Below are 20,002 nucleotides of genomic sequence, written 5' to 3'. Positions count from 1 at the left end.
GAAACGTTCTGGTTGTCGATTGTTGTGTAATTGCCGGACATCATTTTGAACAATCTCCGGTGAGATGTTGTCCGCGATTGTTGTGTAATGTCTGTCGGCGATTGTTGTTATACACACACATATATATAATTTTTTTGAAGTACTTTTTAAAGAATAAATTAGGGTTTGTGGGGGTTATAAAAGGGTGAAATGAAGTGGTGGGTGGAAAAGACATAATTACCCTCATGTGCTTATCATGTGCCACAAATTAACTGAGCTTTTTAACCAGGTTGGGTGGAAAAGACAAAACTTGTAACAAAATACCTACTAAAGGACACCGCCTGTCAACATTTGAAAAAAAGGACACCGCCTGTAAAGTACTATAAAGATAAAGGACAAAACTTGTAATTTTTCCATTAATATATGTAATTTGTTATTATGTATATATAATCATAAGTTTACACGTGTAGTAAATAATTTACGTATGTGTGATCAAACAATTACTTATGATTGATAAGATTACCTTCAAATATTATTAAATATATGAGATGAATAATGTGATTGTTTGTTAAGGATTCTTCAAATTTATAAATTTTTTAGAGTTTCAAAATGATCTGATCTAATTTTGTATACTTAAGTATATACCATTTTTAATAGTCCATTCCTAATATAATTCCTAATATAATTATAAAGGAAATTTATAGAACTATTTCACTAAAAAGTATTTGAAGTACGGGCTTGTTTGATTTTTATATGCTATGCACATAAAAGAAAAATTTAATACAACTCTATGAAATACTTTAGGCTAGTGTGTTTTATTAAAACTTTAATAATACTAAATAGTATATTTTAATTTATCAAAAATATTGTAACCGAGATTCTAACCCAATATTTACTGTCATTATCTTCTACATCACTACCAGCCTCAACGCAACCTCAATTTTCACATCCAATTGCCCCAAATATCATGAGACACCACACGTAACACATAACACATTACATCCCCTTATGTTGACGTGGTGAACTAATAATTAAACTAGTAAACTGCACATAAATCGTTTAGGTTTTTATATTCACTTTCGGTAAGCATTATTAAAATACCACCATATAACATCACATCCCCTTAAACAAAAACACCCTTACACATATAACAAGAACGGATTGGGACGCGTGTTGTCTGGCCGCCTGGCGGCGTTGTTCCCGGTCTATCATGTCGACAGCCTCATCCCATGTTGTGTTGGATTGAGTGATGAAGGCAGCCGTCGTATCATATTCGGGTGGGAGCCCCGCCACCATCTGCAGAACCAATCGGGACTCGGTAACAGGCTGATCTACGTTGCTAAGTTGTTCAGCGATGTCCTTCAGTTTTTGAAAATATTCGTTCACGTTTGTGCACGACGCCAGAGTGGTGGTAGTGAACGCATGAAGAAGATTAGATGCTCTAGAGCTTTTATTGTTCTGGAAGATGGCTTGAATACGATTCCAAGCTTGCTGGGCAGTAGACTCGGTTTCCAGGACTCGAACCAACAGGTCATCACTAAGCGTGCCATAGATCCATTGAAGAACTATGGCATCGATCTTGTTCCAGGACTCGTGCATGGGTTTGATATTGGCGGATCCGGACCTTATTCTGTATATTTGTTACAGAGTAGACCGGGTGCAGGGGTTTGATATTGGCGGTCGAAACCGAAGAGGAGGTTTTATTTTCTGGTTTATCTTCCATGGCAGCGATCGGAGGAGCACGATGATGATGGCGGCGAAAATAGGGTTTCTCAGAACCGTAGCTCTGATACCATAAAAGTGTTTATGGTATATTATTTCCTTGACCCAATACAGAGAATATACGAAGTATATATAGAGTGCAGCCTAACAACTTTTCCTATCAGTTATGGAAACATAATCCTTTCCTATACAATATAATATATACGCTAATACTTACACCCCACCGATGTGGGACAACCAACTCAAAAACAAAATCATATTTTCACTCTCATTTATTCAATCATATCATTCAAAGGATCAAACTACAACATCAATCTGCCAGTGTTTCAAATTTAATCGAAAAAAGTCAGTGAGTAGTGTACGGTTAATAACACGAACGAATCGCGTTTTTAATTTCTAGGAGTTTATGTAACACATAGGTTGTGCTTGAAGATAATAAGAGTCCTTGTATTTTCTGGCTCCTGCTATATGAATCCCGTTTTTTATCCAGTCTTCTCGATGTATCCAAGCGTCACGGCCATAATCCATTACACCCAGTATCTGCATGAACAGAAGGCAATCGTTAAGGGTTTAGGTACATTCGTTTGTACTAGAGGTGGCAGAATGTGTGGGTCGAGCATGTTAGGTAGCGTGTTTTATTAAAACTTTAATAATACTATATAGTATATTTTAATTTTTCAAAAATATTGTAACCGGGATTCTAACCCAATATTCACTATCATTATCTTCTACACCACTACCAGCCTCAACGCAACCTCAATTTTCACATCCAGATGACCCAAATATCATGAGACACCACACGTAACACATAACACATTACATCCCCTTATGTTGACGTGGTGAACTGATAATTAAACTAGTAAACTGCATATAAATCGTTTAGGCTTTTATATTCACTTTCGGCAAACATTATTAAAATACCATCATATAACATCACATCCCCTTAAACAAAAACACCCTTACACATATAACAATAAGAACATCCACAATAAGGGATTTTTTTTCTCATTTTTAGAAGCCATGTAGGAGAGAGAGTGGTGAGGTGGAGGAGAGAAGGTGTTGATTAGTTTGTGGTGAAAAAAAATGAGTTTGTGAGAGGGGGAAGGAAGAGAGAGGAGAGAGGAGAGAGGAAATGTGTTTTTATGGGTTGTGAAAGAGGCAAGAGAGAGAAACTTTGTTATTGGTTGGGCAATGCCAACATGACAACCCAAAAACATCAAAAAATGGATGGTTATTGGGGATGCTCTAACACTTCCACCCCTTCTAAAGACCGATACTGAGTTAGATAACTGACTTTTGGTTTAGGAAACTTATTTTAGTTAAAAGACAAAACCGGGCAATGCAAATCACATGTATTGGGCTATGAATTTTCTTATTTGTGCCACACATTTAACAATTAGCTAATAAAAAACATGGGCTATAGATCTCCTTATTTGTCCAACCCATTTAACAAATTTGCCTACTAAAAAACAAGGCAACTAGACGCTGAAGCCATGGACACGAAACTTTAATGGATGATCATCCATCTTGTTAAATTCGCCTTTTTTGTGTTTGAAACTGAACCGAATTTGGTTTTTCGGTTTAGTCATGCCATCTCTTCTAAAGCTGAGCCTTCACAGCCACTTTCCTAGCCAAGCTGAGCTCTTCCCACTATCATGCGCCCAATGATTATCAAGTGCATTTTCAGTTTCATGATATGTTATAAACATTTTAATAATAAAAGAAGACTATGATCTACAAATTTGTGAATATGATTCCATAAGCTTTGTTTAAATAAAAAGACACGTCTGATGCGCGAAGTGCGCAAGGAGTTCACGATTCAGAAAAGCGCCTCGGAGCCTTACAGCGGTACATTATGCACATTTGGGTTAAAATTGGTCAAACTTTGTTAAAAGGTGACATGTAAAAGCAGACAAACGGCTGAAGAATTTTATGAACAGTTGACTTGCTAAAAAGACTAATGTGTAAAATATACGAGACAGGTGCAACTTTTGGTCTTTCATAAAGCTTATTCGGTTGTACATGTGAAGTTCTTTCATCACGCCTTGAAAGCCGGGACCTAAACGTCTATGAGGAAGTTGAGATCCTTGATTCAGGTATCTGATACGCTATGATTTCATGCATTTACATGACCCAATGGAGCCAAAAAAAAAAATGTCCATGGGTGTAATAAGAGACCTAAAGAGCCAACCTACTTTGGCAGATCAACATGGGTCTAAGATCCAACTATTAAACGTAAGTTAGGTTTTAATTTAGAGCACGATCCATTAAGTAATGGGCCAGATTAGATTAGTTCCCTAGTTGTTAAATCCAAATTCAGCCCATTAATAATTAGGGTGAAACAAGGTCACTTGGAATTAATAATTAATTAAGTCTTCATCGTGGATTACAGTGCATTTTGTGAACTGCTACAGATCAGATCTATTTAGTCAACAGGTTACAGATCAGATCTAATTCATTCACATATTTTCTTGTTATACACAGTTTCCTCCATCACCAACCACCATATACTAACAATGGCGGCTGAAACCATTGCAGCTGAAATCCTGAAAGACGTTTTGAAAACCCTGACCTCTGAAGCCTTCAACAGGTATGATCGGTCCAAAGGCATTCATTCAGAGCTGAAGAAACTAGAAACCACATTGATAAAGATCCAGTCTCTGCTTAATCATGCTTCTCAGAAGGAAACAACTGATGAAGCTGTTAAACAGTGGCTGAATGATCTCCAACACCTGGCTTACGACATAGATGACGTGCTTGATGATTTAGCAACTGAAGATATGCGTCGTGAGTTCGACCAGCAATCTGGAGCCATGACCAGCCAGGTAAGAAAGCTCATCCCAACTTGTTGCATCAATTTATCACTAAGTGAGAGGATGCATCCCAAGTTAGATTATATAACCGCCAAATTTGAAGATCTAGAAAAGGAGAAGGATCGTCTAGGTTTGATTAATCTAAAAGAAGAAAAACCGAAAAGACCTTATCAGACCTCTTTGTTAGATACATCTGGTATTGTTGGAAGGCAGGAGGAAATAAAGGAATTGCTAGTGAAGCTATTTGAGAATGGGTCATGTAGTCACAACTTTAGCATCGTGCCCATAGTTGGTATGGGTGGGTTAGGGAAAACCACTCTAGCAAGAATTTTGTATGATGATGCGGAAGTTAAGAAGCACTTTGAACTCAAGGCTTGGGTTAGTGTCTCAGATCAATTTGATATCTTAAATATAAGCAAAGTTATCTTACAATCTGTGAAGGGGGAGGACAAGGAATTTGGGGATTTAAATCTGCTTCAAGTAGCTCTTAGAAAGAAACTTAGGGATAAAAGATTTTTAATGGTATTAGATGATGTTTGGAGTGAGAGCTTTGACAACTGGCAGACCCTAGTGAGCCCGTTTCATGCATGTGCTCCTGGTAGTAAAATTATAATGACAACCCGAAAGGTGCAATTGCTCACAAAGTTGGGTTATGATCATCTAAACCATGTGCAGACTCTCTCACATGACGATGCTGTTACCTTATTTGCTCAACATGCGTTGGGTGCAAATAACTTTGATTCGCATCTAATTCTAAAACAATATGGTGAAGGCATCGTGAAAAAATGTGATGGCTTGCCTTTGGCTTTAACAGTACTCGGACGGTTATTGACGACCAAGACTGAAGAAGAAGAGTGGAAGGAGCTGTTGAATAATGAGATTTGGAGTTTAGGAGAAAAAGATGAGATTGTCCCAGCTCTTAGACTTAGCTACAATGATCTTTCTGCATGTTTGAAGCAGTTGTTTGCGTATTGCTCTTTGTTCCCCAAGAACTATGTGTTTAACAAAGAACTGTTGATTTTACTTTGGATGGCGGAAGGTTTTTTGAACCCGTCATCTTCCAACAAGTCACTGGAACGGTTAGGTCTTGAATATTTTGAAGAGTTGGTGTCAAGGTCATTCTTTCAACATGCACCTAATAACAAAAATTCATTTGTTATGCATGATTTGCTGAGTGACTTGGCTACATCCGTTGCTAGGGAATTCTTTTTTAGATTTGACGATGAAATGGTGAAAGATGTTAGGAAGGAGGCCTTGGAAAAGTGTCGCCATATGTCATTTGTTAGTGACCAATATGTAGTTTACTCAAAGTTCGATCCATTCACAAGAGCTAAAAGTTTGAGAACATTCTTATCCTTAAACGAAATAGGTAGTTTTGAAAAGTTCTACTTATCTAGTAAGATTCTAGTTGACTTACTTCCCGGATTACCAATGTTAAGGGTTCTACGTTTGAATAATTTATGCATCAGCAAGGTGCCAGAGACCATTGGCAGTTTGAAGCATCTCCGGTATCTTAATTTATCTAAAAACCCAATCACACATTTACCAGAAAGTGTTGGCAATCTCTACAATTTGCAAACATTACTCCTTACTTGTTGTAGTGACTTAATTAAGTTGCCCAACAGCTTCTCAAAGCTTAAAAACTTGCGGCATTTGAACATTTACGGAACTCCGCTTTTGAATAAGTTACCTCTGTGGATTGGCCAATTGAAAAGCCTACAGACTCTCACCAAGATCATTGTTGGAGGAGATAATGACCTTGCAATAACCAAGATTAAAGACCTTACAGTTTTTTTGGGGTGGATTCACATCAAGGGGCTGGACAAAGTGGAAATGTCAATGCATGCACAAGAGGCAAACTTATTGCATAACAGGTTTGCTTTCTTAGAACTAGAATGGAGTGATGTGTTTGATGGTTCTCGAAACGAGTCTCTTGAAAAGGAGGTCCTCTGTGGGTTGAAGCCTAATAGTGCTAGTTTGACACTCCTTCACATAGTTTCATACGGGGGTATAGAATTTCCTAATTGGGTTGGGGATCCATCGTTTCTTCAGTTGACTGAGGTGCGTATACATGGCTGTAAAAACTGTACATCTTTACCACCACTTGGCCAGTTACCATCACTCAAGAAGTTGTTTATTGAAGACATGGATGAGGTGAAAGCTATGGGTTCAGAGTTAGTAGGGACTGGTCTTCCATTCCCTTCACTTGAAGTTCTTAAATTAAAAAATATGAAGAGGTTGGAAGTATGGTTAACCAATAATGGGGTTGTGCCGTTTCCATGCCTTAAAAAGCTTGTTGTAAGAAATTGTCCTAATTTGGTTCAAGTGTCACCTGAAGCTCTACCTTATTTGAATATTCTAAAAGTATCTGAATGTGATAGCGCTGTGTTGAGAAGCTTGGTTCAAGTAGCTTCAGGAGTTGTGGATTTGCAAATAGAAAGTATTTCAGGGCTTGATGATGTGGTGTGGAGAGGTGTTATAGAGTATCTTGGAGCAGTCGACTATTTGACCATAAAAAAGTGTAACGAAATAAGATACTTGTGGGAGTCGATGGCTAGTAAGGCTCTTATACATTTAAGGTATTTGGATGTACGGAAATGTCAAAAGTTGGTGAGATTAGGAGAGAAAGAGGAAGGGGATAGTTGTGGGAGCAACGTCATAACAACTCTTAGTTCATTAAAGATACAAAAATGTGAGAGTATGGAGCATTGTAGGTGTCCAAATAACATTGAGGAGTTGGACATCTCAGATTGTCCTTCCATTACATCTATTTCATTTCTTACAACAGCTGGAGGGCAGAAGCTCAAGAATCTTTTCATTAAAGATTGTGACAAACTGTTAGAAAAGGAGCTGCTAATATTTGGAGGGGATAACACTAGGGTGCTTGTCAACAACACAAGCATGCCAATGCTTCAAAGTGTAAGTATAATCAGATGGCCAAATCTGACAAAGATCATTGAATTGAAGCAGTTGATTCACCTTACCTCCCTGGCGATAGGGAGTTGTCCAAATATGGAGTCATTTCCTGACCACGAGCTGCCTTGTCTCACCTCCTTAACCAACCTGGTAATATACAATTGCCCAGGTGCAGATGCTTCCTTTCCTCGTGGGTTTTGGCCTCCCAATCTGCAAAGCCTTAAAATAGGGGGGTTGAAGAAGCCCATCTTAGAGTGGGGACCACAGAATTTCCCAACCTGAGATTCAGATGAAGATGATGTGAGTAGATGCAGTCAGTTGTCTTATCTTCTTCCTTCATCTCTTACTTATCTTGGGTTAATTGGCTTTGAGAAACTGAAATCAGTTTCTTCAGTGGGACTCCAACACCTCACCTCCCTCCAACATCTGTTATTATGGCATTGCCCAAAGATGAAGCATCTACCAGACATTCTGCTGCCTTCACTTTTGAGTTTAACCATCGATGAATGCCGAAATCTAGAAGGAAGGTGCAGTAGAAGAGGCTCCTATTGGTCCCGCATCTCTCATATCGCCTGCATCAGAATAAACGAAGGACCTTCTTCTCTTTTTGAAACTACCTGATTGATTTTGCTAACATTTAACCAACAAATTGTAAGTATTACTTAAGAACAACTATATTATGACTTCCTATTTTTGTACAATTGTATTGCCCATTTGACGATGGCAATTAGTATGTTGATTATCAGATGACCTTTAATTGGATTTAAAGCTAAACCCATCACAGCCTGTTTAAAGGCAAATGGGTTAACTAGGTGGGTTTTTTCATTAAATTGGTCACTCTTGACACTTCTTCATATCTCTGCAAAATTGTTGTGAATAAAAATTTAAGTGTCTTTTTATGTTTACATATAAAAATTTTAGTTTTATGATAATATTTGATTTGAATTGGTGTCAAAAGAATTCAGTTGTCTTTTACTAAAGCTGAGTTAATTTTTATTTGAATGTCAGTTTGTTAACCAAATTGACCTGGAATTATTAAATAAAGAGTAAATTACGATTTTAGCCCCGGTGGTTATATCACTTTTACCCTTTTAGCCCAATTTTTTTTTTAAATCTGAACCCTCAACGTCTTTTTTTCTAACCCTTTTGGCCCCTAACATTTAATGGATGGGGTTAGTGTTAGGGGCCAAAAGGGTTAGAAAAAAGACTTTGGGGGCTCAGATGATAAAAAAATCTTTTTTGGGCTAAAAGGGTAAAAGTGATATAACCACAGGGGCCAAAATCGTAATTTACTCTTAAATAAATAATCATCATGGTCTGCAGTTTGATGTGTTCAAATACTAACAACAAATGTTTTTTTTTCTTGTCTAGTCATTGTTTCAAGGATTCACTCAAATCAAAGATGGATTGATTATAACTAGACCAAACCATAATTTCTTGGAGCCGTAATTCACGCAGCAGGGACAAAATAAAGCATTACTTGAGAGGCCAAGTAAGGAAATATTGAATAACAGGTTACACTTTTCTTTTTCTTATTTAGTGGTTTAGTCTATCCATTTATGTGCTTAAAGATACACACAAACCAAAATAAAACCAACTGTTCAGTAGAGGAGACAAAGTTGAACCATCAGTAGATGACGTGCGTTATATCATATCTCTAACGGATTAAATTAAAGAAACAACGTAATATGAAAGGAGTTAAATCGATTGAAGCTCACCCGGAGCGTATTTCTAAGGCACAAAACCTCATAAATCATTTTGTGTTTATTAGTGAAATGGTATAGTTTTTTTAATCCTTTTTGACACTAATTATTTATTAAAACTTCAAAAAAATTGGTCGAACTGTTTTCGGTCTACCTGTAGAAAACTTATGGTATCAATCACACAGAACAAGAACAAAGCAATAGCGACAAAACAGTGACCAAAATCTTATTATTCACCCAAACCAGAAAACACCCCCCAATACCCAATGATCTTACTAAATGTAAGATCTATATGAACAGATGTTCAGATCAACTGATTTAATCAGTTGATCTATATGAATACAATACAAACAAGAACAATACAGAAAGAAACAACCTGATCTACAAAGCTTGATCTCACAGTTGAGATCTCACCAACAACACCAGCAGATCAGTACAATACAACAACAAGAAATACAAAGGGTGAAACTAGATCGGAGTGAATGTGGAAGATGAACAGAGATGATGGATCTAGAACAATGAGAGAGAAACTCTCATTATATACCACAAATATCTAATGTTACATCCAGCACCCTTGAACTATCTCCCAATATACACCGACTCAATGAAAGTTGCAATAAGGCCCTCCAACTATATCAATCTGTTACAACAACTTTGTCAATCAGTTAGAGATTATAAAATGGAATATTTGAATGAACACTTTATATAAAAACAATATAAGCTATCATTCTTTCAACATCCCCTCTTCATTCAAATATGAAAACCAATTAACCATCCCTAACTTTTCACAGAATACCTTATGCTGCTCAACACTCAACCCTTTTGTAAAACCATCTGCAGGTTGACTCTCAGAGTCAACCTTAACTGTTTCAATAATTCCTGAACCAACTTTTTCTCTCAGAAAATGAAGGTCAACCTCAAAATGCTTGGTTTTTTCATGGAAGACAGGATTGGCTGCTATAGATATAGCAGCTTTACTGTCACAGTATAATTTAACTGGTAATTCACAGTTAACACCAACTTCTCTCAATAAGTTCAGCAACCACATAATCTCACATGTTGCCGAACACATGGCACGATATTCTGCCTCACCTGTAGACCTAGAAACAGTACTCTGTTTCTTGCTTTTCCAAGAAACTAATGAACCACCAAGATATACACAATAACCAGTCACAGACTTTCTTGTAGATAGACATTTAGCCCAGTCTGAGTCTACAAAACCAACTAAACCCAACTTATCATCCTTTTTAAACAGCAAACCACAACCTGGACCTGACTTGAGATACCTTAATAATCTTAAAGCAATCTGCAAGTGCATATCAGTTGGGCTGTGCATAAACTGACTCAGAAACTGCACAGCATAACTGATATCCGGTCGTGTCAAAGAAAGATAAATCAACTTACCAACCAGCTTTTGAAAACCAGTAATATTTTTCAAAACACTTTGGTTTTTAGAAATCTTGGCAGTTATTAGATAACTTTGTTCAATGGGTGTTTTAATAGGTTTACAAGCTAAATACCCAAACTCACTTAGAAGTTCTAAGCAATATTTTCTTTGATTCAAACACACACCAGACTTGTTATACAAAACCTCAATACCCAAGAAATATTTCAACTTACCTAAGTCTTTGATTTGAAAATTCAAATTCAAAACACCCTTAATTTTATTCACTTCATCAATATTATTCCCAGTAACAACAATATCATCCACATACACAAGAAGCACAATAAACACACCATTTCTAGACAACACATACATAGAATGGTCACATTTACTTTGCACAAAACCATAATCAACAAGAACACTGCTCAACTTTTCATTCCACTTCCTAGGGGCCTGTTTCAGCCCATACAACGATTTAACCAATTTACAAACTCTAGTCTCATCAGGAGAATAATAACCCTTAGGCAAACACATATACACATCTTCATTAATAGTGCCATACAAGAAGGCATTATTAATGTCAAGCTGAAACATAGGCCAATCATTTTGAACAGCAAGGGCAATTATACATCTCACAGTTACCATTTTCACTACCGGTGAAAAGGTTTCCCCAAAATCCAAGCCTTCCCTTTGATTAAACCCCTTGGCCACAAGTCTAGCTTTGAACCTTTCTATTTCTCCACTAGACTTGTACTTGACCTTATAAACCCATTTACAGCCAATGGGTTTTCTACCAGGGGGTAAATCAACAAGTGTCCAGGTGTTATTTCTGAATAAGGCCTCCATTTCCTTATTCATTGCCTCGACCCACCTAGGGTCTTTAGCAGCCTCATCATAACAAGTGGGTTCAAGAGTTTTATTCAACAAACTAACAAAGCTAAAGTTTTCTTTAGACAAACAAGCATAATTCACAGTTTTATCAATACTATACTTAGCATTTCCACTTAACACATAATCCTCAAACCTTTTTGGAACAACTGAAGTCCTAGTGGACTTTCTAAGACCTAGACCAGCACCCTCAGATAGGTTGGTCTCATCACTTGGTGTTCCACTGTCCTCTGCCTCGCCATAAAACCCAGTTTCACTACTTCCTTCATAACCAGTTGGAACTTGCTGAGGTTGATCAGCAATACTGGTTATGGTAGATGTGGAGGGTCCTAATGGCTGCTGATCATCACTGGAACTACCATGAGAGCCATTATTACCCTCTTCATCATCGGGCATTTGTGAAACTTCAGGTGTTTCAGTATCATAGCAATCAAAAAAGGTTATATGATTTAAGGTTTTATCAATAAAATCTGAATTACCAACATGTTTATTCTTAAAAGGGTAAACATCCTCATAAAACTTGACATCTCTAGAAAATAAGACCTTCTTATTATCTAGACTCCACAATTTATACCCCTTCTTGACATTAGAATACCCAATCAATACACACTTATCAGCATGATAAGTGAACTTGTCTGATTCATTTAACACAGTGCTAAAACACAAACACCCGAAGTTTCTAAGATGCATTAAAGAGGGTTTAAAACCAAAGACTATCTCATACGGACTTTTACCTAACAGCACAGAAGAGGGTAACCTGTTAATCAGGTAAACAGCAGTCAGAACACAATCAGACCAAAAACTCAGAGGTAGACCACCCTGAAACATCAAGGCTCTAGCTATATTTAATAGATGCCTATGTTTACGCTCAACCACACCATTTTGCTGTGGTGTGTAAGCACATGTTGTTTGATGTAAAACACCTTTACTTCTTATAAAACTACTCATTCGATTATTTACAAACTCGGTTCCATTATCACTTCTGAAAATCTTTACTCTTTTTTTAAACTGAGTTAAGAGTAATTCATAAAAATCAGTTATATTTTCAAAAACTTCCATTTTATTTTTCAATAAGTAACACCACACAGTTCGTGAGTAATCATCAACCACAGTTAGAAAATATTTAAACCCTTCATTACTAGACACTCTGTATGGACCCCATACATCTAAGTGAACTAAATCACCTATTTCTTTTGTTTTATGATCACTTAAAGGAAATGGAACCCTCACTTGTTTTGCCTTATGGCAAACTTCACATGGACCATGGTCTACAGTTTTAATATCTAGACACCCTTTTAAAACAGCTAGAACCTGATCAGACGGGTGGCCTAGCCTACTATGCCACAAACTTGACTTAAACACACTATTCAAACAGACATTAACAGAATTACCATGTTTTCCAACAAAGTATAAACCATTGTCCTGACTACCAGTCACCAGGACCTTCTTGGATCTCAAATCCTGAAGCAAACAATGATTTTCATCAAACAAGACTCCTATCTTATTATCTTTAGCTAATTTAAAGACAGACAGCAAATTCACACTATAACCAGGAACATAAAACACATCTTCAAGAATGACATTATTAACAAGTTTTATTTTACCAATTTTACACACTTTAACATTAGTTCCATTTGGATGACTTACTTTCAGATTATAATCAGAAACATCAACCCAATCAAACATGCCTTTATCAGACTTGACCATGTGTTGATTAGCACCAGAATCAACAATCCAATTATACTCAAACTCAAACATAGCAGAACTTGAACAACTAACAAAACCTGTAGCAAAGCTACAAGTTACAGAAGACTCACCTCCCATATTAGATTTAGCCTGTTCACCACCAGAACTTTCTCCAACAAGACTCAACAACTTAGAAATCTGCTCAGAAGTGAAAGGCATAGCAGTACCAACAGAATTTGAAGACCCAACAGTAGAATTACTTTTATTATTATTATTAGACACATTAGATCTATAAGACTGCCCACCTGATCTTTTCCTAAAACCAGGTGGATATCCAATAACCTCATAACACCGGTCAACCGTATGACCAAGCATATTACAATGAGAACATTTTAGGTTAGGATTAGGACCCCTAGTATTCTTCTTCCTAGAATCAAATGACTGATTTGACTTAGTTACAAAAGACACATTTTGACCCTTAGATCCATTTGAGGCCAGCCTATGAGACTCCTCTCTGGACACAATAGAAAATGCAACCTTAACTGAAGGGAATGGTTCTCTTGTTAACAAATTTGTTCTTACAGGCTGATAAATATCATCAAGCCCCATAAGAAACTGCATTAGTTTAATAAGTGTGGAAAAATCATTGTAATCTTTAGCAGCCTGACAAGAACATGTAGGAAGCTGCACCATTGCATCAAACTGCTTCCACATGGTTGTCAGCCTGTTATAGTATTCAGCAACAGTGCTTCCATTTTGAGAAATACCATTTATTCTTTTATACAAATCATACACAACAGAACCATCCACCTTATCAAATGACTCTTTCAAATCAGTCCAGACTTCTGAGGCAAGTTTAGAAAAAACTTGCCCCAGAAATAACTCCTCAGAAATAGAGTTTAATAACCATGTAATCACAACTGAATTACACCTTTCCCACTGATTTGCTAAGACCTGATCATCTTTTGGTTTTATACATTTACCATCAATAAACCCATATTTATTTTTTGCTTCTAAAGCAAGTCTCATAGCATTAGACCAGACAGGGTAATTTTCAGTTCCTTTTAACTTTATACTAACAATGGTTAGGGTACTAGAGTCACTAGGGTGAAGGTACAGAGGGTCTCCAATATCAAGTTTGCTAATCATAGTAGCAGAGGTACTAGTATCCCCCATGATCACAAACAGATACACACCAAACAAACAACAGATAATCAAACAACAAGAAGACACAAAACAAACACTCAAAAAAGGCTAACTGTGACAGAGGCCAGATTCCAGGTTCGTCACTCTAAAGGTGCCTGGACAAGCGTATCACAGGAGCACAAACAAACAAGAAATATCAAACAAACAACAAACAAGGTGCCGGTCCTCACTACCCCGACTTCAACTAATCAACCAACAAGACAAGAAAAACTAACTACAGAGAAGGAAAGATCTCACAGTGGGTGCAAGTCTTCACACAAGATGACAACTGTAACCTTCTAGGGTTACAAGTCAATCACCAACAGCAATGAACTAACACTGGTTGGTTTGCTCTGAATCCTTCTAGGGTTTCAGAGACCAACGCAGTCTTCTCACAGATTCCAATGAAGGACCCAAGCAAATCCTCCGATTAGGGTTTCACAAACCCTAACTCAATATCACCCCCAAGATCAACCAACTAGGGTTTCTCAAGATCAGAAACCCTAAGACAACCTACAAGAAAAAACACAAAAGAGATATGAAACAGCGGAAGAACAATCAATCAACCAAGAGCTTGTTTAGCTCTGATACCATGTAGAAAACTTATGGTATCAATCACACAGAACAAGAACAAAGCAATAGCGACAAAACAGTGACCAAAATCTTATTATTCACCCAAACCAGAAAACACCCCCCAATACCCAATGATCTTACTAAATGTAAGATCTATATGAACAGATGTTCAGATCAACTGATTTAATCAGTTGATCTATATGAATACAATACAAACAAGAACAATACAGAAAGAAACAACCTGATCTACAAAGCTTGATCTCACAGTTGAGATCTCACCAACAACACCAGCAGATCAGTACAATACAACAACAAGAAATACAAAGGGTGAAACTAGATCGGAGTGAATGTGGAAGATGAACAGAGATGATGGATCTAGAACAATGAGAGAGAAACTCTCATTATATACCACAAATATCTAATGTTACATCCAGCACCCTTGAACTATCTCCCAATATACACCGACTCAATGAAAGTTGCAATAAGGCCCTCCAACTATATCAATCTGTTACAACAACTTTGTCAATCAGTTAGAGATTATAAAATGGAATATTTGAATGAACACTTTATATAAAAACAATATAAGCTATCATTCTTTCAACACTACCTAACCACACCGACCCGTACCAAAAATTAGTTTGTTGGATTTTGTGTTTTCATCACTCTGCACCTCTGCCATTATGCCTTTTAGAGACAAATAAAGCTCTTTGTTGGATATAAATGATATCCTCCTTTAATCTTTCTATCCTAATAATATCTGAATCTCTGTTTATAACATGTTGCCTCTGTATGCTACCAAATACACAAATGCAAGAAAGCTACTCAGATGCCAATAAATTCATGATCGGAGGACTAAGAATGATAGCTTGTTCATGTTTAAGGGTTCATTTATGTTTTCCAATCTAACTTTCATGCACCAGCAATGCAAATTGAAAGTAAAAGGAGTAAAACTGAACCAAAAACAGTAATACAGGCACAAGTACGCAGAGACCGATTCGAAATCAAATTACACATGTGTACGACAGATTTTGCATTCAAAGTTAACAAAATGAAGCCAGGGTTTGTGTTGAGTTCAATTTTGCCATAGCTCGTAACGAGGAAAAAGCTCAATTCATGCTTACTTAAGGTTAATTTAGATTTATGTTGAATTTAACCGAATCCAAGCTCCATCGTTTTTGCGCGGTTTTTCAGCCAAAGGAATGAAGTGGACTGGATTCTTTCAATGATTTTCTTCGGTACACACAGCTTAGCCGAAAAAATAAGATTGTTCCTTGCTGTCCATATTCCCCAACATGATGGATATTGATGATGTCTTTATGCTTTATTGTTATGATTATAAATTCCATTTTCAGTTTCACAGTATGTTTTCAATATTTAAATAATCAGAAAGACTATAATCTACAAATAGTGAACTTACGGATAGAAAATGCTTACAAGTAAAAGAAGGAGAACTAATATTGATAGTTAGTTTATGTTTAAGACCATTTTGCCCTTTGTTAAAAGAGAAAAAAAAAACAAAAAAGTGGATGTTAACTGAAAAATCTGAGCAGATTTTGATTTTAGATGAAAATGGCAAAAAAATTGAAACCACAAGGACCCAGATTCAAAAGGTTTGAGTTTTGGACTAAAATGACAAAAATGACCTAATATTTTGGCAGTTTACTCGTAAGTTTATGTTTAAGGGCTCATTTGTGTTTTACAATCTAAAATAGAAAGTAAAAGGACTAAAACTAAAGAATAAACAATAGTAGAGGGGGGATATTGTAAGCATTCAAACTCTTAAATCTTCCCCGTCTTCATCTTCATCAGGCGGTTTACAGGAGGAGCAAATACGCAGCGATCGATCGAAATTAAATTACACATATCAGTCATATGTGTACCAGATATTTTGCCTGACAATGAAGCTAGGGTTTGTGTTCAGTTCGATTTTAACAGATTGTTACGGCGTGTTCCAAATCCAACGGTTCGATTTTACAATAGGACCTGCCAACTGTTCGACGAAATGCCTCAGAGAACACAAGGTTTATACACTGGGTTTTTTGATGTTCTTAATCTTGTTGAGCGTTGTAAAGTAAGACCTGATCTTCAAAGTGTGGCAAATGTCCATGCTTTAGCATTGAAAGTTGGTGTTGTTGCAGTAAGTGTATTTGTTCAAATGTTGGAGGATGGAATCAAGTTTGATTCTTTAACTCTTTTGATTGTCGTTTCAGCGGTTTTGAGAGTTGCAAAGAGATTAGGATATTTAGAACTTGTTCATAGTTTAGCTGTATAAAATGGTTTGCTTTCGGATTGTGATCTGCAAAATGCTCTGATCAGTTCGTACGCTAAATATGGTGGCTTGGGCTGCTCGGAGAGAATGTTTCTTGAAACAGAAATGAAAGACAAGATTTCATGGAACTCGACAATAAGTGGTTGTTTAAGCAATGATCGGCCCGATAAATTTCATTGGATTTGGAATTTGCAAATTGAACAGAAGAGAATAGGTGGTGGTTTGAAGAATAAAAAATTAATGGGGTGTGGTCGACCCCCGTACCTATGCCTTAGGTACGCCACTGGTAGGGTGGATGAGGTGTGACTAAAGCTGTCTGAAGAGGAGGATGTGGTGGTCCGGTGGAAAAAGAGTTTGTGGTACTAGTGCCATTGCCGGATGAGAAGGAGATTGAGAGGATTGTTTTTTTGGAGAGGAAAAAGATGAGCTGTTGAGCAGAGGTATATGCCAGTGAGAATCTGTTGGAGGAACAGATTGAAGCTAAGACAATGCTCAATATTCAGCGTTTTATCGTCCATATGATTACTTGTTGAGGTTAGTTTAGATTCATATTGATGGGATGATGGTTTCTTTACTCTTTACTGTTATGATTATTAAGTCTAGTTTTGCAGTCTCATGGTATGTTTTCAATTGTTCAATAACAAAAAATACTCTAATTTGCAAATTTGTGAATCTGATTTTATAAGCACCTGATATGCGATTAGAAAAACGCCTCAAGGACTTGAGGCTGCGCTTCATGCATTACTGGGCCAAAATTGGTTAACTTTTGTTAAAATTTGGATCTGTACTTTGTAGGAAGGTGATATGTAAAACAAACCAAGGGATGCAGAGATTATGATTGTTTTTTTTTTTTTTTTTTTGATAAAAATGCTAATATGTAAACCGATGAGACAAATGCAACTTTTAGTTTACATGAAGTTTATTTGGTTGTACACAGAGCAACATCTCGCATACGTGAAGCTCCTGCCTTGGTTTTCGGGACCTAAATGTTTCAGAGTGCCTCGCGCTTTCTAAAGCAGGTGCAGAAGATGTTTGATTATGCTTGCTAGTCGTACTCTTGATTTATCTAATGTAGTTATGATCTTCGATTTAGATCATGTAGCAACTCTCAATTCAGGTGCGTTTCCTATTTATGATCTGCTATTTATGCTTATTTAGGGGTCGGGTTTTGATCTGATATGCTTTGATTTCATGCATTTACATGACCCAATGCATAAAAAAATAAATAAATAAAATTTAAAAAATCCATGGGTGTAATAAGCATGGTTGGAGAACTTGCTAGTTAGCCGGTGAGGTGGGGACTAGCGACTACTCGGGATTAATCGGATCGGGTTTTTATATGTAATTTTCAGTTTGATGTATACATATGCACATTTTTATTGGTAAATATTTTAAGTAGCTAGGTTTTAACTCTTACTCAACTCATTTTTTAAGTATACAAGATTAATTGTTGGAATGCACATGGTTTGGTTGGAAACTAGCCGTAATATAGAGGTTTTGGACGGAATACAAAGGTTTTTTTGTTGGAATCTGGTCGGAATCGCCCATTTTTTCAACACTGGTAAAGTGACCTAGTTGCTCAACCTATTGTGGCAGGTGAACATGGATTTAAGATTTAACTATTTAATAGGTTAGTTAGGTATTGGGCTAGATACTTAAATCATGATCCATTAAATAATGGATCAGATCAAATTACATTTAGATTTGTTAAGAATTAGATTACTTCATTATTTGTTAAACCCAAAACCCGGCCCACTAATAGTATGTTTTAAGTCTTGAATGATTGGATCCAACAATTCTTGGAAGATCTGAACTACGATTTTTAACTGAAGTATACAAATATGATTGACTGCATTAATGAAATAATTCCTAGCATAATTACATCTATTTTCTTATGAATCCTGTTAATAAATCAACCTCCACAAATAATATTTGGTTCTTTTGTATATGAAATTGAATAAAAAAGTCTTATGTATTCTAATCAGATCTTTTCTTTAATTGTAGTTTTCTTTTTTTTTAAATGGTGACTTTCTATGTACAGGACCGAGGTCACCGGGTTCTCGTCGAAGACAATCCCCCGTCAGCCCCGCCTCTCGGACGCGATGTTCTATCAGGCCCCGGCCGCCGCGCAGACTGACCTTCGCCCAGAAATCATACTGCCCCCACATGAGAACCTCGTTGGGGTAACAGCTGGGTAAAACCGGGTTGCCCTCCGGATCGAACCATGCCTCGATAGGAAACGATCCATCATTAGGACCCCCCAATGCCGCAGCCAGGAGTCGAACCGGTGACCTCCAAGGAGGAACCGGCCCAACAACCACATGGGGAACCAATTGTAGTTTTCTAAACACATATAAATACTACGAACATTACTTTATAGAGGAAAATGTTGTCATTTAAAAGGGTATTCTCTATTTATTATTGTTCTTTGATTATTTGATGAAGTAAAGTGGGGTGGTTGGATACTTTTCTAGAAAAAGAAAAATGCTGTCATTTTAAAATAGAAATATACATTCATTAATTAAGTGAAAGTACTTTATTAAATTGATATATGCATTCTTTAAGTAAGTGAAAGTACTTTTAATAAAGTAAAAGTGGAGTCGAATATTAAACATTAACAACTAGGGGGATTAATTAGCATTTGTTGCTTTGGTAGTTGCAGTTTTGTGAGATTTTAAATTTTTTAACAAAATCACAAAAAATTTTAACATGTATATACAACATTTTTTTTCGAAAATATATGTGTATTTAAATTATCGTTGGCATTATAAAAGCTGGTCCATCTACATCCTTGACTAACGATATAAAGTCAAGATTTGTCAAAAAGAAACTTGCAAGATCTCCAACTTGAAATGCCCGCTTTTACATGTTCGAAAAATAATTT

At 36.7% G+C, this 20,002-nt stretch overlaps 2 protein-coding genes across 2 annotated transcripts in view; one reads left to right on the top strand and one right to left on the bottom strand.

The window, feature by feature from the left end:
* Nucleotides 1–2,004: 2,004 nt before the first annotated feature.
* Nucleotides 2,005–20,002, bottom strand: part of LOC110900049 (actin-related protein 9) — a 76,162-nt gene continuing 58,164 nt past the window's right edge. Inside the window, exon 9 of the mRNA XM_035981701.1 lies at nt 2,005–2,241. The gene's annotated coding sequence lies outside the window, so the exon portion shown is untranslated. The remainder of the gene's footprint in view (nt 2,242–20,002) is intronic.
* On the top strand, nt 2,783–19,583 carry LOC110900066 (putative disease resistance protein At3g14460). The gene is made up of 5 exons (XM_035981700.1): nt 2,783–8,081; nt 8,802–8,944; nt 16,659–17,652; nt 18,056–18,235; nt 19,160–19,583. Exon 1 carries the CDS (start codon nt 4,218–4,220, stop codon nt 7,710–7,712), a length of 3,495 nt encoding a protein of 1,164 aa, XP_035837593.1. The 5' UTR covers nt 2,783–4,217; the 3' UTR covers nt 7,713–8,081; nt 8,802–8,944; nt 16,659–17,652; nt 18,056–18,235; nt 19,160–19,583.

Source organism: Helianthus annuus, chromosome 13 (genome assembly GCF_002127325.2).
Source record: "Helianthus annuus cultivar XRQ/B chromosome 13, HanXRQr2.0-SUNRISE, whole genome shotgun sequence".
Classification (NCBI taxonomy): Eukaryota; Viridiplantae; Streptophyta; class Magnoliopsida; order Asterales; family Asteraceae; genus Helianthus; species Helianthus annuus.
This window is presented reverse-complemented; position numbering and strand designations above follow the sequence as displayed.